General features: G+C 36.7%; 1 protein-coding gene across 1 annotated transcript; it reads left to right on the forward strand.

Annotated features, from left to right (window-relative positions):
* The first annotated feature begins 11524 nt into the window (after positions 1 to 11524).
* LOC129275169 (uncharacterized) lies at positions 11525 to 22400 on the forward strand. Its single transcript, XM_054911959.2, has 7 exons — positions 11525 to 12194; positions 13208 to 13310; positions 14636 to 14775; positions 16207 to 16303; positions 17501 to 17739; positions 20068 to 20194; positions 21059 to 22400. The coding sequence occupies exons 1-7, from the start codon at positions 12040 to 12042 to the stop codon at positions 21143 to 21145; spliced, it is 948 nt and encodes a 315-aa protein (XP_054767934.2). The 5' UTR covers positions 11525 to 12039; the 3' UTR covers positions 21146 to 22400.
* Positions 22401 to 22623: the final 223 nt, after the last annotated feature.

Below are 22623 nucleotides of genomic sequence, written 5' to 3' on the forward strand. Positions count from 1 at the left end.
AGAGTTTGAAAATACATGTAGCCCCCATCAGCCCTAAAATCTGATTCCCCTCCTCCAGTTCAAGAGGGTAATCAAGATTTGTAATCAGGGAGGGGTGGGGGCTTATTATGAAATTAATACATTCTTTAATGAAAACAAAATCCACCTACATAAGGAATTTTCCTTTCTGGACTATTGCAAAATGCTATGACTTTTTCCCCTAAGGGCTTTTTCCATATTTTGGAAAATGATAAAAGAGGACTTTCATTTTTTTTCAACTGATACAGAGTCCTAGTTTGTTATTGTACCTATCTAGCAATTTAAGTGTGCTATAATTTTTTTTTTAAATATATTTCTAGTCATTGAATCAATATGGTGTACATGTCGGCATGAAGGTTGATGGATATGTACAGATGAACTTTATTCACGTAGGTCAAGCGGCCATAGCAGCAAGCTGAAGTGTGTACGATACTGATATCACATATCGCAACAGTCATTATAATGTAAACTGGTGTAGGAAGGGGTACAATGAACTCCATAACAATAGTGAAGACAGCATGATGCACATACTGTATACACAATAACAAATGGCCATTTTACAAATTTTGGGAGGAAACTCATCCTACATCACCGTGTAGTTTTTTGTTTTCACAATTTGTAGTACAGGTATAAAGTGAGGTATTAAACATGATTTCATCAAGTACATGTAAGTATGCATGTGCATAGTATAAAACGATGATATATGAAACTTTAAGAATTGAGTTGTTTGAGGTCCAGCCCTAGTCCCTTGTGCACAACGATGACTCAAGGCAAAACTAAATAGCCAGACAACCATACAGGAAATATCAATGTGTGGGATGTGGACTTCATTCATTCTACAATGAACATGTAGAGGGTTTCAACTGCAATCCTATTATATGCAGATACTGTATTATCAACATCTTTGAACCTGTTTACATTCAATTTCCTGAACCGATTTGCGAAACTGGTCATGAGCTGCAAATTTCTAATCACAGGACCAGCGAGCCAGAGCACTGTGTTGAACCTTGAGTTTTTTTAAATTTCCACAGATTTTGATGTGGCACACATTCCTCTTGTCTTGTAACAAGTTTCCCCAAGAAGCATGAAAAACTTACAGAGGCGAGTCAAAAGGAAACCCAAGGTCATGACCTTGGTTTCCTTCAAACAAGTCCTTTACGTACAATGTAGGCCTACTGTACATGTACATCAGACCATGGTCTCTAGGAGGTCCATGATCAGACCAAACCATGAAAGATTGGTTCAAAGGATCGCTCCATGCGTTCAGTCTCGCTGGACCAGTACCCATCAGGCTAGTCCAACAAAGTGACTGTGAACAGTGTGAATAGGGTCAACAAGTTCATTTCAACTTATCATTAATAATTGAATAAGACAACTGTTCTATAAAATACCCTTACATGTACCCTTGTGTTCTTTTAATAAAGTAACAACTGAGATGGTTTTTATAGGCAAACTATCTGTGTGTAGTCCCATATGCTCCTTGGTTTACAATTTCTGTGTGCAGTACATTGTGACTCTCAAAATTATTTCCATGACTAATGTGGGGGCGTTGTGGTCTATTGGTTATAATTTTAGTCTTTTTTTCGTCTTTCAATCTGAGGGACGTGGGTTCCATTCCTAGCCATGACATTTTTTCCTTCGGCAAGAAATTTGCCAACATTGTGCTTCACTCAACCCAGGTGATGTGAATGGGTACCCAGTAGGAAGAAATTCCTCAAATGTTTGAGCGCCAAGCTAAGGCCGGGGTAACGATAATAGGAGGGCCCGCTGGAATAACAGTTTTCGGAACTGAAGTGGATACCCTGGGTAAATACACTATCATTATTATCATTATTATTGTTATCATTATGAACCCATTCATACCTTACATTACACCAAACAAAAAACAGACATTCGATCAATTGCACAAAAATTATGGTCAGTATTTTCCGTTTTAACATTTGGACTTAAAATTTAATAAAATTTTTACTGAAACTGCAACCTTTATTGAATAAAAAAATAATCCAAACTCCTGATCAGGAGAATATAACAAAGAAAATGTTCAAATCTCAAAATATTTCACTCAGTTTACAGCTGCCTAAAACCGGATAAAGTTCTTGTGGTTTATACAGGTGTAAAAAAAATACATTAATAGCAAAGGATTAACACAACTTTCATGAATTTGTGGATGTGAATTGGATGCAGATTTCATGAAAAGTCAAAGATCCGGTATAAAATGTGGTATTTGAGCAGCGCTTTTAGGACGTGATCCACACTCCATCTCATTTTACATTCATGAACTGAATCTCAAATAAAGCAGCTCTGCGACCCTGCACACCACAGTACTCCACGCACTTTACAATGTATCATTCGCTGTTACCATGACGATAATACACACTATTTCTATGCTATACTCATATAAAGTAATATGGACTATTTCTGAATTCATAAATGCATTTTTAATGTGGCTCGGAGCCTCGGATTCCTAGCCATGACGTTTTTTCCTTCGGCAAGAAATTTGCCCACATTGTGCTTCACTAAACCCAGGTGATGTGAATGGGTACCCGTTAGAAAGAAATTCCTCAAATGCTTGAGCGCCTAGGTAGCCGAGCTGAAGCCGGGGTAATAAAAATAACAGGGCCCACTGGGAGAACAGTTTTCGGAACTGAAGTGGGTACCCTGGGTAAATATACTATTATTATTATCATTATTATTATCATTGTTGTTATGAACTCATCAATACATTACAGCAAACTAAAACAGACATCCAATCATTGTTGTTCAATTGCACAAAAATTATGGTCAGTATTTTCTGTTTCAACAATCGGACTTAAATAAGATTTGTTTCTAAAAAGACAAAATTGTGCAGCAAATCTATACTGAAACTGCAACCTTTATTGAATGAAAAAAAAATCATCCAAACTCCTGTACCTAGACTACAACTGTTGAAACAAGGAACTCCAGCATTGGAGTCATCTCCAAACAAATTCAAAGAGCACAGAATTTTGAACATGTTATCTTTGTGTATCCTATGTCCAGGAGGTTTGTATCTCTAAGAATTTGATACAAACGTCTCACTTTCATTTTGGGATTCACTTTACAAGGCCTTGAGATGTACATATAGAGCTGTACATCTGCCTGATCAGGAAAATATTTATAACCAAGAAAATTTTCAAATCTCAAAGTGTTTCACTCAGTTTACAGCTGCCTAAAACCAGATAAAGTTCTTGTGGTTTATACAGGTGCAAAAAGAATACATCAATAGCAAAGTCCTGATTAACACAACTTTCATATTAAAATTTGTGGATGTGTATTGGATGCAGATTTCATGAAAGTCAAGAACCAGTATAAAATGGATTATTTGAGTGGCGCTTTTTGGACGTGATCCACACTCCATCTCATATCTACATTCATGAACTGGATCTCAAATAGTGTAGCACACCATTACTCAGTAACAGCCTCACATAGCAACAAATACATGGACCATAAATAACCTTGTTTGAATTTCAGAGTTTTTCATAGCCCCCTGAAAGCTATGCAGGATAGGATGAATCTTCCTTCCTTGTGGTAAAAAAACATATCAGAAGAGAGAAAATATGGACTGTTCACAAATTACGGTTTATGATCAAATAAATCATCAAAGGTCATTAAAATGGCCTTTAAACACAATATTTATACTTAAAAGCAGTGTTTGAAGGCCAACAAAGTAAAAATGAAGTAAAGAAATGAAATATTCTCATTTGAATCGTTATCTATTACAACTTTCTCTTCAACTTACAACAACAAATATAAAAAAAATGATAATTTAGGGTTTTCGTAAAGGGCACCATCAAATTCAGATTTTTTCTGAAAATATTCGCAAATATTTGTCCTTCAAAATAGACAATCATTCCCAACTGACAGGATGAATAAAACTTACATTTCAGGACACCTTCAGCAAACTTTCTCTTTCAAACAGTATAAATGTTGAAAATATGATGGTGAAAACAAGAAACATACTTTTGCTACTATTTTGGGGTACATTTGTATTTACAAATATAGTGATTCCTAAACTACTCTCTCTGGCAGCTTTCTTGAAAAGTACAAATAATAATGTTTCTTTATAGGAGAATAAAACCTTTGGAACAGTTTGGCTTGTGTGAAAAAGAAAAATCAAAGAAACAGATCAATGAAAGTTTGTGCAACATTAAATAAATAATAAAAAAGTTATGAACATTTGAATTCTAGATCATTATTGTAATGTAGATCCTCCTATTGGCAATGCGACAAAGATATGTGATGTCACATGTCAACAACTTTCCCATTACTTTTGTACATATATTTCACTTAAACTGCCTCTTTTAGCACATCAATCAGTATATCATCTATTTTTCTATAGTAGGTCATGTAATACAGATTTTCAACAAATACATTATGGATAAAGAGTTTGTATCACCATAAGAAATAACCCAGGGGCTTACCGTATATTTGACCATAGTCACGGGACTAGGGTAATTTATGGTTTAAATATCTATAAAAATGAATTGTGAAAACAGAAATTATGCACTTACTACGATTATATGGATGAAGGTCTAATGAGACTAACGTGTGGCAGTATCCTGACATCGAGGCACAGGCTGGAACCTCAAAAAAACGAAAGAAAAGTTCTGTCGCGGTAGCTCTCCTTCTTTCAGAATTCATACCAAAATGGCCGATCGAGACCGGTCGAGGGTGTAGGGCGCATGCGCGAATTTGACCAAGTCTATATGCACTAGTGCTATAGCGCTCAATCTCGATCGGCCATTTTGTTTTGAATTTTGAAAGAAGGAGAGCTACCGCGACAGAACTTATCGGGTTTTTTTGAGGTTCCAGTCTGTGCCTCGATGTCAGGATACTGCCACACGTTAGACCTTCATCCATATAATCGTGGTAAGTGCATAATTTCTGTTTTCACAATTGCTTTTTTAGATATTTAAACCATAAATTACCCTAGTCCTTGACTATGGTCAAATACACGGTAAGCCCCTGGGCTCCCTGGGTTACATAAGAGCACAATGAGAAATTTTTCATTTTGGGGGTATTTTATAGTCCATCAAAGGGAAAGTTGTTCACATGTGATATCACCACTGATCTGTATGGTAGTGGATCGTATTACCGAACACTTTTCATGAATTCAATCATATCAAACACATTATATTCATGAAATTCACCAAACTTTCACCATAAATACACAATTACCTACAAACTATCAATATGTAAAAATTTTGCCGAAATCGTTTTTCCTTTTCGATATTAGCTTCCAATCGGACCCCTCTTCGCATGTGAAATATTTGGGTCACTTGAAAAAGGTATCGTATTACCGAACGTGTGTTATCTATGGGAAAAGTTGAGAAAACAACAAAATCACTGATGAGCTATTTTGACAATATTTTATTATTTTAAGAATATTAAGACTTTGAAAATGAGTTTTTTACAATTTTTCATCATCTTTCTATTCAAGTTCTCTTTGAAAGGATGTTGCAAAATTTTGAGCGTAAAATTATTTTCTGATGCGTATGATGCGCGCCTTCGGTAATACAAGGCCGGTCGGTAATACGATCACTCACTATACCAGTGGACTTCACACATATTTGTCGCATTGCCAATAACAGGATCTCCATAGCATCAGTGATCGCAATATTCAAATGCTCATGAAATAACTTTCTTATTTGTCTGATTTTTCTCAAACTTTCTTTGATCTTATTCTTTGAATTTTCTCTTTCCACACAAGCTCACTTGTTCCCAAGGTTTCATTCCCCTTTATTTAATTGATATTTGTAGCTTGTATTCAAATTGTTAAAGAAATCAATATCTCCTTGACAATGAAAATATAAAGAGTCTGTAATCCATTGAAAAATACAACTTGTGTTCTCAGGATTAAAACTTGCAAACATTGTAAAGCTGTTACTGTCAATGCTGATGTAATTTTTTATCAGCACTTTAAAGTTTACGATTAAATTTGCCAGAGGCAAAGTTTGTCATTTTCAAAAGATCTGTACTGTACGTAGACAGCTGGCAGCCGTCTGTTTCGAGGAGTTTTTTAACATTTTTTAATTTTTTTTAATTTCTCCTCGTACACAGACGGCTCGCTATCGTGCAGCCAACATTAGGGGACTTGCAATGCAAAATCCCCCCGTCGGGGCTCTTCAATTTTTGTTTTTAATGAATAAAATTTTTGAAAATTAACGCAACCAAAATGCAAATTAATATTCCCTCTTGGCATTAATTGCCAAAAAACAGAGAAAAATCAAGTTAAAAGGAACAAAAACAGTGACTTACCTCGGCTGTCGCGCAAATTCACTTTCCCGTTTTATCCGCTCTTAAGTACATAAACATATGGCCATTGAGTCCCCTGTACAGATCGCGCTAGAACTTCGGTCTCTGTATTTGGTGAGTGAAGCCAACGGAGTTCAGCTGAACAACCAACATAACAGAGACTGAAGCTTTTGGTCTAGGCTATACTGTACGGTACCATTTATTGGCAAGTCGTTCGTTGTATATTTTATTTCTCATTTTGACTGTTACTTGTTGTTGTTGTAACTGTAACTTGATTTCTCTAATTGCTTTGTATTTATTTTCTGCAAAAAGCTTGGTTTTGAAAACATGCATGTTCTGCCTAAAAAATCAGGCATTTAATGATAAGCATGATGTGTCACACTCACAAACATGACAAAGCTAAAGTAAAGTGACATCGACAGCTACATACATGTATCGTGTAGAACTTGCATGGATGGATCAGCAAACTGTTTCCAAATAATTCATTCAACTCTCAGTCTCACTCACTCGTTTCATGATCACTCCTGATCAAAGCTCATTCTGTCATTCTTTCACGTCTTAATTTAAGTTTTCATAATAAATTCAGCATTGCCATTGTTCAGACAGTGACATCTCCCATCCAATGTACACCTACTTCATAGAGATCATAATGACAGTTTTATACAATTAATAATTATGTCAAAACAGGGCCAAATGTGTAATTAAAGAGAAGGTGGTGATTGATCATGGTAAACACGCCTCCAAACATGCCCAACAACAATCACTAGCAGCGCGCGTTCAGCAGAATCCATACGAATGCTTGCGGCGGGTAGACTTGGTCGATCTACCCCTCTTCGCGGTGCAATCCGCTGTGACATTCCGTGATTGCCTTCAATTTGACTCGGATCTTAAAACAATAAATTAATGAATTTCTATACCTTGGAGCTAAGTTTCAGTGCCGAATATCACTCTTGCCTCCATATACAATTCATATCTGACTGAGATGGCTTCTCGGCTGCTAAGTTAATGGTAATATATCACACCCGGAAATCGTACAAGAGGCTCGGGTTTTGTCAGTACTTCCTGATACAAAATGGCTGTTTACGCTGTATACTTTTGCGCTTTAGAGGGCGATATACCAGTTTCTAAAAAATTATCCAAGCTAAACTTGCATTTATTTTTAGAAACATTTTAGGGGATCATATGATGTTCAAATGATTTTTTTTTCATAAATTAAGGGTATGTCTATTATTATTTCAACTCTCGCTGTCTTTATTTTTTTTTATTTTTGTCTTTCATTTTTCTTTTTCTTTGCTCTTTTTTCTTCAATCCAATACCAGTTGCTTTGTTCATTCTAAGTTTTCTTTGTTTTTTTTTTTACAATTCTTTCTTTACATGTATGAATTTCCTTTTCCCCCTTTATATTATTCTTTTTTTATTTCTCTCTGTTTTCTTTTCTATCTTGCCTTTATTCTGCCCCGTCTAATTCCTTCATTTTTAAGGTTCTTTCCTTCTTTGGGCAATCGTATTCTATGTCGGAACCCCCCCCCCCCCCCCCTTCATTCTTTCTCTCTACCTATGTTAAATCTCATCAGACCTTTTCTTCTCTCTGGATTTAAAATAATGTCAGTTTTCTGAATGGCATCAAATTCGAACGAACTTGTAAATCACCTCCTCGATAGAGTAGCAAGCCTTAAAACTTTATACCTATTTTTGTCTATAAGTAACATCAATATTATTAAGTTCTACGGACGATATATAGATACAGGTACGTCCAACTTTTGCCTTCCCCTTTCCCGATCCCCTTTATTACGAGAAAGCTCCGAGAAAGCTTAAGCCTAAGGATCATTTTCTTCTGTTTAATCAGGAAATTCAGGTTCTAAAACAAAACTTGCTTTGACCATGGACCTGCTTTGACCATGCATGTTGACCATTGCGGCCTAGATCGAGAGAGGGGGATGGAGAGGGAAAGGGAAGGGGAGGGGAGCTATATGGCAATCCGTGTCGAAAGGTATAGTTTTGCACACAGTCATGTGAGTGGGGTATATATAGTCATTTTCTTCTTTGTTTTGAGATAGTGCCCTTTTCGAAAGAAAATATGCCCTTTTTTCCCAGTCTCCCCCCCCCCACACACTTTCAACTTCGCTCCACCGCCCCTTCATGAGTTATTTTTCAAGGGATAGACAACAATTATGTGAGCAGATAAAATGGAGTCAGACAAACAAAATACTGAAAATTCCATTACAATGGACAAGGACACGGTTCTTTGTATATGTCCTTACCATCATGCAATTAGTGAGCTGATGATTGTCTTGTTCATTTGTATTTTATCAGACTCAATATTCTAGGCCCTGGGACGCGGGGTTGCTTTTGGTACCTGGGAGTCACTGGCGTAAATCCGGTCCGAGCTAGGGGGGGGGGGGTGAAAGCAGTATACTGACCTGAAAATTAAAAATTTGGGGGACACCCCACACATAAGGCTATGTATACGGAGGTATATTACCGCGTACATAATCCTTTTTATCTTTCAGATTAAGTTCTCTAAGGATTATTTTTCAATATAACAATGATTTTGCTGTGCTATAAACTACTGAACGACAGTTAATATCCAAATGCGAGCGAGCAAATTTTCAGTTGTTGGAAGACATGATTACCAAAATCGTCTTTCATGAGGTGTGAGTATTGGATGATAATGTGGCGAATGAGCATAGCGAGCGAGAAAATTTTCAGAAGGTGGAAGGAAAAATCTTGCCCAAAAACCTTTTTATGGTGTATAACTCTCAAAGCACGGGCTATAGATTATGTACAGTGGTATGTGTGCATAATACCATCTTTCACTTGATTTGTTGTGACGTAAACTACTGGATTATAGTTAGTATCCAAATGCGAGCGAACGAAGTAAGCGAGCAAATTTTCCATAGTTGGAAGAAACAGAAACAGATTGATTGTCAAATCGTCTTTCAAGGGAGGGTAATTAGAAAATGCAGCGGTGAGCGTAGTTGGCGAGCCTTAAAAAGTTGCTTCAGTCGTCTAAATAATATGCATTAAATACAGGTGATATAGGGTATATTATCAATAACGTAATTTTTGGAAGGATGTGAACAAGAAATATATAAAAAGAGCAAATAAAGATTTAAATAGTCGAGTTTTGTTCAATGAAAACTCATTTGCTCACTGGTCAATGGTGAGATGAGAATGAAAACAAAAATAGGATCATGATTATCGGGAATAATTAGGGTACCATATGAAATGATCATAGGCCACAATATAAACTTCCATAAGACTAGCGTGGAAATATCACAATGATGAATTCGAAAATGAAAGATTTTGAATAATCTTTAAGATTATATTGGGAGATGATGCAACATTCAAAATTTTGAGCAAAATTCATTGATAAAATATTAATTACATTGTTGTGTTAATTACTGTGATTTAAATCCACTATGGATAAAATGGTAAAAAAAATGAATGTTTCATTAACGGCATTGATTTGATCAATGTCTTCAGTAATTCATCGTATCCTTTAGAAGAATACGGTATAGGCCAAATATTTTTTGTACAACATCCCCGCTTCCACCAAGATACCAGATGACCCCTCCCATATTCTCGAAAGTGTATTTTAAAGGATGTTTTTCAATTCTTTTATGATAAAAGTTATAATCATATTTAAAAGTCATTGGAATCACATGTTTATAAATGGACTTATTATAACTCAACTCCCATGGTGCCTTTGCAATAATCTAAACGTAGGGATTTGTCACGGCCAAATTCCTGTATTAAGAAATTTTGCAATTTAGAATGCAAAATTATGCCAATTTAAGCACTTTGACTGCATTTAAAGATGAATCCACATTATAACCATCATCATAACCATTTTGATTGTAAAAAAAAAAAATTCAATCTTGAAAAGTGAGGGGTGATTGTATATGCCACCCCCCCCCCCCTCTGAAAAGTGGAGGGATGTATCCCCCCAACCCCCGGGATTTACGCCCGTGCTGGGAGTATTGCTTTTTACCATAGATCCCTGGATATCAGGTTGACAAGCATAAAAAAGGTTATTGCTCCCAAATTAATGACGGAGAGCAATAAATAAACTTTTATGGGGGGAGAGCTTTCAAATATTTTCCTTACTAGAATCCATATCACCTTGGAGTGAATTTTTTTTTTTTTAGTTTTGTTTTCTTTCTTTTTCCTTTTTGTCAATTTTATTCTGAACAAAACGCCGAGCATCCCCTATTTTAAAAATCGTTCCCATGGTCCTGTCCAGGCGCGGATCCAGGGGGGGGGGGGACAGGGGGCACGTGCCCCCTTTTGAGAAGGAAAATTAATCATTTGTATTGTAAAAATGCCATGAAAACAGAGGTGTGCCCCCTCTTTTGAACTCGAAGACCATTTTTTTTTTTTTTTTTTTTTTTTTTTGCTTATCAACTTTTTCCGGGGACGAAATATCTTTAATTTCCTTAGAAAAATTTGGCCCCCTTGGAAAATCCTGGATCCGCCCCTGGTCCTGTCAACATTAATTTATAGGCCAAAATATTGTATTTTGCAAAAACAAATGTAGAATTGATGCTAAAGTTGTTCCTATAGGAATCAAATGAAGTTTTGTAATATGAGAGAGTTCAGTAAAATATTTCATAATAAATCAAATAACAAAGTAAAGGTTATTAGGTTGCGACGTGCATTGTTCTAGAGAAACAAGCAGATTTTTTTTTAAACGTCAAAACTTTTTTACTTTTCATCCGATTCCAGCGATTAAATGTTATAAGTGTTAATATGCTTATGTGTTTTTCTTTATCTATTGAAATCAAATTTTATCGGGAGAAATATACATTAGAGGGCATTTATTGTTGTTGGGGGGAATATACACAGAAAATATATGGAAATATCACTTGGTATTTTGGGACAAATGAAAACGCGGTTTGGGCATGTTTTGGGGTTATCTATATGGAAAACATGTGCTCCATTGACATTTCTTGTTTTATTGGTGTTTGGTGAAGTTACGATATAGGATGACATGAAACTTTGTAGAAAAAGTGAGTTCATTTAAAAAAGTTATACCTTGACTATTCTCATTTTCTGTAGTAAACACGTACTTTTCTAATAAGATATAAGGCCTAATTTTCAGTTTTCTTATATCAGTGATCACTTTTAATCGTATCAATTTGTACAAGACAAGGAGAACTAAACATGTCCTTCCGGGTTAATGATGTCACGTGAGTTTTTTAGTTGACTTTATTGAATCACATGGCTAATCGATAACAAAAAGAAACTTTGATCCGACCTGCAAATACAAAAGTCTGCCAGTGAATAGGAAAACCATATACTATATGAATAGGACGAACCGACTCAACAGTATGCTGAGCCTTTTATGTACGTGCAATAGTAGTCTGTACTGTATTTTCTGTAAAAGAGTTTTAAGATTCCTGTTTTGCTGATGGGATACAATGAATAGATCTACAAGTCATCATCGTTTAGAAACATGGAATGAACTCTTCAGGAGACGTTTGTAACATCATAACCAAACTTATTGCCTTTACAGCTGAAAGTGAGCTCCAGTGATATCGCGGTATACTACACCCGGGTGCTTTGGTGCTTATAGTGCTTTGAACTCGTGTATTAATAATTTACAAGCATTTTCGTCGTCTTAGCCAGTTCTGTCGTTTTCTGGACATGATTTAACTTACGAATTGGTTATTGTGGCCGCCGTTGCACCCCTCTCTCTCTCTCTCTCCCTCCCTCTCTCTCTCTCTCTCCACCAGAAAAAAACACATGATGAGGTGTGTTTACATTGCCATGTTAATGAGTATGCTTGTCACCAGCAGTGTTCAGGATCATGGTCGTCAGGTGTCTAATTGTGTTTGGGTGTATGAGGATGGTAGTGTTTTAGATTTGACTGTGGCTGGCAAAACTGATGGAACAGCAAGGTAAAGAAACAAGTATTTGATCATGTAAACAATGGCGTCTGGTATATATTCTACGTGATTTAATACACAATCAGCCCTTTATATGCTTTTCTAATAGCAATCCTTTACTTAAATTCATCTAGGATTAGTATGACGTTGTTGGGCCCGCTTTATATGCTCTGATAGATCAACGTAAATATAAAAAAGAAAATGTAATATTTTCATCAGCATGCATGCAGGGTATCATAGGGGCCACATTCGGTGGGCAGGAAACCGGCCCACGAGTTCTGTGGGAAGGAGAAGGGTAATAAGAAGATAAGAAAGAGGAAAATAATTCGAAAAGGGTATATAAAAATAGAGTTCTGATCTGTGTATAATACTGTAAAAACGCTGTTTGAAATTTTAAGCACGTTGTTCAAGCCCGTCAATCTAACAACTGTTGTTTAAATTTAAAAAAGTTTTTTTTTTAAGTTTAAACCAGTTAAAAACAAAGTTTTAACAATTGTTTAAAAGTTTAAAGAACTTTATAGAGTGACGTCCTTGAAAGCGTTTTTTACAGTTATTATCTCATCTTTTATTAAATTGAGAAGAAATGACGTCACCGTCAGTTCGTCTTGACATATACCCCCTTCTCCATGCAGGGCCGTGGAACGGTTTTCAAAGTGGGGGGGGGGGGCTGGGCCAAAAGTGGGGGGCCGGGGGCTGACCATGCAAAAAATCACAATATTATGGTCATTTTTAAGTTTTTGTACACAGTTTTGGAGAAAAAAAAGAGGGGGGCTGAAGCCCCCCCCCCCCCCGCTTCCGCGGCCACTGTTCTCCTTCCTTCCCCCTCCTCCCCGTCCTTCCTCTCCAAATCAAACTATCCACTTGGTTCCATCCCTGTGTATGGTATATTACAAAGAACATTAATCATGTTAATGTTTGGGGGACGGAGGTTACTTTAGTAAAACAGTCTGAAATTTGATGTTTAGCAATAATTTCATAATTTTTAATCATATTTTTATCGTCCCTCTATAAACATCTTCTTTCAGATGGAAAGACGTGCCGACACTAAACATAGAGCAGGATCCGAATCTTTATACCATCAATCCCTGCTATGGATTCTCAATAGACACTGTTTGTCAGGATGTAACGGTAAGAATTCCACTATCCTTATGGCTCAGAATGAGATACTAGAATTATTCTAAGAGTTAGGGAATATTTCCACGAATTACAGATGAGTGGAATTGACACATGAAGAAAAGACAAATATATAATCATCATAAAATAATGAAATATAATACAAGTTTACTGATTTATATAGAGCAAAAACTATGTGCATATATTCTCCATTATTATATTTCATTATTGTTAACGAAGACGTACGATATGGCACGATATTGCAGAGCAAGTTAACCCTGTGTAAAATTCGTCAGATTTCGGCGCTTCGCGCAAGTACGCCCTGATATTTGCAAAAGCAAATCATGCAGACAAAGATATGGGTTTTATAATAAACCTCTTAAACATTTCATTACTTTGGGGCGGATGCATGTGAACGTGCCTGAGGGTAACGGAGTTTCTTTAGTTTTATAACTTTGATTTCATTTAGAATTTTTTTTTGAAGGGGGAACTTAAACGAATATGTTGTCTGTCTTTTACTAGTATCCTCTTCGTATTGTGTATTTTTATTGTATTTAGGCGTATCCCGTCACACGCTTTTGCTTTCAGGGAATTATGCTTTCTACTGTTAACAAATACGTCATATATCTATATTTTATGACAAATGATTTTTTATAATTCATATTGAAAATGACATTTTGTTAAAACTGGAAGAAAATAAATGTTTCTTTGAAATGAACTGAATTGAACTGAATTGAATTATGAAATAAGAAATTGTCATTATATTGGATGTGCGTGATATTTTAAGAGCGCGATGCGCAATGCAATGTACTTTTTTCGATGATCATCGCGCAATGCAACGCATTTTTAATCAAGATGGTAAATATACCAACTACTTTGATTGATTTCAAGAATAATTTAGGTAACGATCAAGGCAATGTGAGAGGTCTATAAAAAATACACAAAACCTGAGCAAGTCATTATAAATCAAGCCATAAATATAGGCAAAATACAATCATGTAAATAACATTCCGGCAATATCAATCGTGAAATACCTTTCTTAGAATGTGGAATGTATTATCTCATCTCCTATTTCATTCTCACTCACCTGGGACCCGTGAAACAAAGCTTGGCAATGATCGGAGAACATTTTTCTAAGATTGATTGCAATGTACAATCAATCGTGAAAATCAAGCGTACGATTAATCGCTATAACGTTAATCGTGTTCGTCAATATTTCCCCTCCTCGTCCGCCCCCCCCCCCCTTCCTCCCCCCCTCTCCCTCCCTTTCTTCTTCTCTTTTTCTACCCATCTCTCATTCTCCGGCTCCTGATAATTACATTCTTTACATTCATATATAGGTCTGCCGTAAAAGTCGAGATGACAACTCTTCAAGTCTAAACATTGCCGCTGCTAGTTCAGGTCGGATGTACTACAGCGAGTCAGATCAAGGGGTCATATTGGAATATAATCACGCAGATCCGAACGATACGGGGTTGACGTAAGTGCTAATTCTGAACTGCTATGGCGTACGAGGGTGGTGGGAAGAGCCCCCGCCCCTTAAAACAATCTTTCTTGTCTATTTAATATTCTTTTCCTGTATCTCTTTTTTCTCTCACTTTTTTCGCCACTTTTAGAGTGGTGTCAGAGGCACTTTTCTGATAGCATCCCATATGGCCCCTGCATGGGAAGCGGGGGTGCTGAAGCAACCCCCAAATTTTCCTGGGGGTGGGTGCTGCGTACGTGTGTTATTCTCCATAGGCAGCACCCCTGGAATTCTGGTAGTTGTGGCAAACTGGAGAAATGTAACAAAAATGGCCTACATTTTGTAGTGAACCCCCCCCCATTTTTTTTTATAGCTTATTTATTTATTTTGTTTTATTTATTTTATACTGCAGGGTAGGCCTGTTCAGTTCTTAAAACTGCTTTACAAAGGCGCCCTGCAGTTTAAAATACATGTCAAGATAACTATGAACAACAACAACAAACAACATAAAAAATACAAAATACAAAATATCTAACATCAGAACCAATTAACACCAAAATATAGAGTGGGAAGTGACAATTTAAACATACATAGCATTGTAAATCAATGGAATATCATTTCGCTCTTTATCAATTCGTATGAAAGGCTTTGCATATTTTTTTAAAAACTAACAAGGAGGTACAAACTTGTAAATTTGAAGGAAGTGCATTAAATAATTTGGGTCCGACATATGCGAAAGATTTTCTTTTATGTTCAATTCTAGCTTTGGGAAGCTGAAGGGGGCATCGTAAAGAAAACCGTGTCCTGTATTTCACGGGCCGTTTACATACTAAAGGTTTTAAATAATTTGGAACTAAATCATTCATTATTTTATATACAAGAACACAATACTGATATTTTATACGCTGATCTACTGATTGCCACTTCAGTGACTGCAACAAAGAAATTTGTGATGTATTATAATCTTTTTTCAAAAGCATTCTAGCATATTTATTTTTAAGTTTTTGTATCTTATCTAAATGTATTTTTGCACTGCTTCCCCAAGATGTAAATTTTTCGGGACTTAAATGACCTGCGACCTCCATTTTTTAGTGGAACACTTTTTTTGTCTGTTAAATTTTCATCAGCACCCCACAAAAAAAAATCGTTCACAGGGTCCTTTACTAGCACCCCTCATGCGACTGCTTCCCGCCCCTACAACTGGGCGTGTATACGTCAACATGATCTATAACTTTAAAAATATAAGTACTATATCGTAGATTTATTCAAAATTATGGCATGTTGAGGTTTCTTTTAAAGTATAGTTGAAGTAGCATTATCCTTCAATGGGGGGGGGGGGGTGGGTTCGTATGCAGGTATGAAGACCGAGTATTGACGTTCCTGGGTGGGTAAGAGATCAAGATTCCACTCCATATTTACAACTCTTTTATTGTTTGTGTTGTCCAGGTATATCAGTCGGTTCCTAGCGGCTTGCACTGGAGAAGTTGAAAGTCAAATCGTAGTAAATGGCATCGTTTCGCCGACATCTAATCCCGTCGTACACGTAAGACCCTTACATTCGCGAGTTTTCTAAACCACTATGCGCAGACGCTTTATGGAACGTTGATAATCTATTGAAATTAACAGATTATAGGTCATTGTCGAAAATCGATGAACAGCAGATCTTCCTAGGATGGGCAGCTGACGAAAAACAATTCGATTATGTCGTTTGTCTAGAGTTCAAAACGACACTGCTGTTTTGATTCACCGATTTTCGACAAAGGCTGCTTTGTCATGAAGGGCTTTTGACAAAAGATTCTCTGCGTTCCAGAACGCGTCTGCGTGAGTAGTGGTTGCAAAAACTACTGTTCCAACGAACGAAACCTTTAATAAAGATGTTATTTTCATATCATTGATAATGCCTCGTTTACTTTGGTCTCCGATCATCGTAGGGTGATCGTATATATACACCGCTAATCGTACGATCTCATTAGGTAGGATACGATGATCATACAAACATCGTACGATTTTTGTATGGATTCACGACCATATACATTTTTCTTGTTTCAAAATCGGGCATCATACGACCAGATCAAGGTCTTTTGATGTTGTGAAGGCCCTACGATCAGCGCAGGGCTGTCGTAGGATCATCGTAGTTTTATCATCCGACCTTCGCAGTACCTGTGTATTGCTGTACCCTATTCGGTGTCCAACCATGGTTCTAGTAGGATCACTAGCGTACCTACGGGGGGGAGGGGGGCAGGGGGGGGCAATTGTCAATTGCTTGTCAATTTTTTTCTGGTACGAAAACCTTAATTTTTTTTTATTGAAGACCTTTTTTTTTTTTTTTTTGCTTGTCAAATTTTTTGGCGGTCGATTTTGCCCCCCCTGTGGAAAATCCTAGGTACGCCACTGAGTAGGATCCATGGTCCAACTCAAGAAATTGTACGATGCATGGTCGCAGATGATATATACATTATAAATCGTAGCCGGTAGCCACCTGCGATGCCACTAAAAACCGGACACTATCTCTTTCGTACGATGATCGTATCAAATTCAATCCCGATGCAACCATTATCACGCACTCGGAAGATATCTCGCATCTACATACGGTGTGTTGATATAAAAAAGATTGTACGAATGCTAGACGCTTTTATAGCTCTCGAAACAGTTCCCAAGATACGATATATAAAGTGCTTGCGACACCATATTTAAATTTTATTTATACTGTATAATAATTATTTCTTTCCCTCATTCATAGAGCTTCCTCCTGCTCTTACCATGTGCTCCACCTGTTGTACCTATATCATCCACTGGTCCGCCCATCGTGTCACCTCATCCAATCAAAACCATAGGCTCGACCACGCCTCCCGCCTCCGTCTCACTACATCCAATCAAAACACAGAGCACGCCGGTTACCCACGTGACGATCAGACCTCCCCTAACCCCCACCCCGTCAGGAACGCACGGCATGTCCGCGGGTGGTTGGATTTGTATCATGTAAGTTGTACGCAGCTCTGTGTCAGTCATACTTATTTTTTTATTTCTTAAGGTAAGGTAAGAAGTTAACATAAAATTCTGATTAAGGAAATGAAAATAATTAAAACCAAATTAACTGTTAAAGTGCTTAAAGTGCATTTGACTTTTAAATTCATCTACCACCATCGCTATAACAGCAACAAACAAAGCATACTTATCAGATCTTTGATTGTATTATTGAGCACCAATGATAAAATCTTCAAGCATGTTTATTTACACCGACAATGGCCTGATCATAAACCACCAATTATTTTTTTAAAGGGGGAGTGAACTGTGTGTGGTCTCTCATTGACTGTGTGTTATAAATACATAGTCTTAAAATAAACATTTTTCAGACATCTACTTATACTACAGAAAATACATTAACCTATAATTGTATTTGTATATAGAGAAAATAAAATGTTTTGAGAATAAAAGTAGTTGTTTTGCTACTTGGTAACATAGTTATTGCGGTATAAATGTATTGAGTATAATTAGCATGTTATCATTCAAGTGGGTCTATATTACTAGACTACACTAGCATTATGGGTGAGGAAACTGGCCAGGTATGAGTAGTTGAGGACTCGAGATGGCACTATTGGTTCGTATCTGCTTTAAACGTGCACACTTTGGTATAAATAAAGCATGAAGCATTTTCAATTTCATTTATAATTGATGCAATATATAAAAGAGCAATGTATTTATAAATGCATGCCTTGATCAAAGGTCTTGCCGGGAATCGAACCCTGTACTTTCCTGGTGTAGTCGGACGCAAGGGCGGACAATTCTCTAAAATTCTCTAAAGATAGGGGGACCAGGGGCTGGAAAATTTGACAAGCAAAAAGTAAGGTCATCTCGTCCAAAATACATGTTTTATTTCGATTTTCAATGATGTATTTCTTTCCATCATAAAATACCCCAAATAGTAGGGGGACATTTGATAATGTGTCCCCCCTTGGGCCCCCTACTATTTTGGGTAGGGGGGACGCGTCCCCCTGGGATTTCCACCCATGATCGGACGTCTTAAAGGACAAGTCCACCCCAACAAAAAGTTGATTTGAATAAAAAGAGAAAAATGCAACAAGTATAACACTGAAAATTTCATCAAAATCGGATGTAAAATAAGAAAGTTATGACATTTTTAAGTTTTGCTTAATTTCACAAAACAGTTATATGCACATCCTGTTGGGTATGCAAATGAGGAGACTGATGACGTCATCCACTCACTATTTCTTTTGTATTTTATTATATAAAATAGGGAATATCCTATTTTTCTCCTCATTGTCAAGTGAAACAACAATTAATTCCTCCCTGAACAATTGGAATGAACATTGTTTAATACTATATGATTCAGTCAAGCTGGTCCTTATTGTCAAATCTATAAAAAATGAAATATTGTATAATTCAAACAATACAAAACAAAAGAAATAGTGAGTGAGGGACATCATCGACTGTCTCATTTGAGTTGTGCATATCACTGTTTTGTGAAAAATAAGCAAAACTTTAAAATGTCATAACTTTCTTATTTTACATCCGATTTTGATGAAATTGTCAGCATTTTGCTAGTTTGATTTTTCTCTATTTGTTCAAATCAAAATTTTTGTGAGATGGACTTGACCTTTAAGGCCACCGCACACCTTACGACTGTTCACGATCCGATTTTGGAACAAATCGCATTTTGCTAATTTCCTGAAAATGTGAATGGAACATATTATTTTACTTGAGGTTTAAATTAATTGGAAGAATACTATTATAACCATTTTGAAATATTGCAAGCCTTTATTTCGAAGTAAAGGCCAAATTAGTACAGATTTGTACATAGGTATTCGTACGATGATTTAGAACATTACACAGTTAGATATTCCAAGTCTCAATGTTAGCATCAAATTCTACTACATTTTATTCTGAAATCGGGTCGCAGACCAATCGTAAGGTGTGCGGTCGCCATTAGACCTCTCGGCCACGACACCTCGCCTTCATTGTTATACGATTGCAGGCTGTAATGCGATCAATGACGATGAATCATCGTCGATGATGATCCGTCAAAATCAAACATATCGTTGAACGATATCATTATTCATTATTGCAAAATAATAGGCCTACTTACTTTCCTGCAATAAAACTTTAGAAACCATTATTATCGAACCATCTAAGTTTCTTGTTAATGCTCTCGAAACATTATTTTGCTTGCAATATGAGCACTATGTTCTCTGATGAAGCAATGATCAGATCAAAACAAATTCCAATGAAATCTACTGCAAAAATAAAAAAATAAATAGTAATGAAATGTATTTTCTCCTGCTTTTTCAGATTTGTTTGCTTCGTTTGCGGCTATTTCCTGATTGGTTCATTCTATATGTTCTGCTGCAGTGGGGCAAGGGGAATAGAAATCATTCCAAATATACACTTCTGGCTTGATCTACCCAATCTAATTATGGTAATTATAGTGCGGACCTGCGTTTGGATGCGTGGTGAATGCTGATGTTACGAGTGAGGACAGATGACACAATAGTCCTTATTGACACAAATTATAGCTTTTAACTATAGGAGGACATAGCGAGTGTGGTCCTCATTTTTTGAGGGTGTGTGGGATGTTTGTGCCTTGAATACGTGTGGGTGTGGGAGGTTGGTACATGTTTCGGTGAATGAAAGAAAGAACGAGAGACATGTGTGCACATTGTGGAGGTGGGTGGGTGTTTGTGCGAGTGTGTGTGTGTGCCGGAATAAGAAAGAGAGGGCGAGTGGGTGGGTGTGTGAGGGTATGTGTGCGCACACACGAATATAGGATTATACTTAGAATAGAAATCAAGAAATGAAATCAAGTTGAATCGACTTAGCCCTATTTGAGTTCAATTGCCCCAAGAAACGGAACTATCAGCTCTCAAAATCCACTGTAGCATATACATGTAACTTGTTTGAGAACATTTTATCAAACACGAAGGGTTTGACCAGTCCGAGGGGCACATAATAGAAAAGGGCTAGATTCTTGTCAAAATTAATACATTTGGTTTATTCTAATTACAACATATTTTTTTACAAGAAACTCTTCATTTTTAAATTGAGTTTCCATTGAGAGCCCATCTGATAAAGTAATTCAAATTTGAGAATTTTATATTGGGCCTATAAAGGACGGGGTACAGTCTTGTCTGAAATTTATGGAGTTTATGATATAATTTTTTGGGTTTCATGGGAAAATGATCAGTCCCATCCGGGAATTCATAGGAAAACATGTAATTTCGTACCCATTCAATTTGATTTCTTAAGCAACTTCTTAACTCTTATGCATCGTCATTTTTCACAGGATGGGTTTTTCTTTCTCTTCGGCTGCTGCGGGAATACTCAAATGGTGACGTCACCGTCCTCGGGCTCCGACTACGACAAAATCTGAAGACATCCATCCCCTCCCGCCTCTACCCCCCTACTGCGCTAGGTTCTGCAATGTTGATTATCAAAATAATATTATACATAGTAAAGGAAATTTAGCACGTTGTTAAGTCCGTCGCTTTAACACCAAATTTTAACTTTTTAAAAAACTTTAAAGGGGAATCCAGCCATTGGTCATAAAATGTTGCATTGGAAAGAACAAAAATAAATAAAACAGAATGGTAACATTTTGAAAGTGGTGTAGTGGTGTGGTGTAGTGGTTCTGACTCTGACTCTGACTCTGACTACCGTGGTGTAGTGGTTCTGACTCTCGCCTTGTAAACAGAGGGTCGTGTGTTCGAATCCCACCGCGGTCTGGCGTCCTTTGACAAGGCGTCAATCCACACTTTGCCACTCTCGACCCAGGTGCTAAATGGGTACCCGGTAGGATGTGAAAGTCATTGTGGCTTGTCCAGTACTGTGTGCGCCTCACCGGCGACTGACTGGAATACTCCCCAGGGAGTGGAGGATGTGCACACATTGTGTGCGGGAATGACTTATTGAATCCAATGACCGGGGTAATAATATATCTGTAAAGCGCTTAGACACGTCGTTCCGATGTATTAAGCGCTATATAAAAAAAACGGATTATTATCATTATTAAAGAAATCGGACGAGCAATAAGAAAGTTATGGCTCCGCTGCTTTAAAATTTAGATTCTTGAGACTATTGATTTCAAATTGGCAACTAGGTAAGTAAATCATGACCAGGGGCAAGGACAACTTTCCCATAGGCCATGTACTTAATTATCAAGGATTTGTGGTTTTCTCCTAATTACCAATCCTCCTGGGGCATGTATGTTTTATGTCCTCATGAAGGAAAAAATGCAACATTTGAAGTAAAACTTTTATTTTAAATGACCTTTAGCCATTTTATGTATTGGAGTACATGAAAGGGTAGTCCTTGACTTACATCAGATGCTATGACATCGCGGTCATTTTGAAGTCTTCATGGGTATAGTAATTACCAATTTTCACAACTTTTAAAAATTCATAACTTTCATATTGTTTGTCCGATATTGTTCAGACTTTCACCTATCATCTTGTCTGATTTTTTTATTTTTCCTTTAAAAACAAGTTTTTATATGGGCTGGATTCTCCTTTAAAAAATAGTTATTGGAGTGACGGGCTGAAACAACGTGCTTTGAAATTTTAAACAGCGTTTCTACAGTATGATTAAAAAAATGAAGTTTAATGTTATTATTCAACTTCAGTCTAGTAGACCTTGATCTATAACCTGTTATATTTTTTATGTTTTACTTCGCTCAGTCTTTTGCTCATTCAAATATATATTTAGTTTTTTTTTAATGTGCATGTTTACAGAATGTTTAAAGGTCAAGTCCACCCCAGGAAAATGCTGACTTGAATAAATAGAGAAAAATCAACCTAGCATAGTGCTGAAAATTTCATCAAAATCAGATGTAAAATAAGAAAGTTATGACAT

This window comes from Lytechinus pictus, chromosome 13, assembly GCF_037042905.1.
Source record: "Lytechinus pictus isolate F3 Inbred chromosome 13, Lp3.0, whole genome shotgun sequence".
NCBI lineage: Eukaryota > Metazoa > Echinodermata > Echinoidea > Temnopleuroida > Toxopneustidae > Lytechinus > Lytechinus pictus.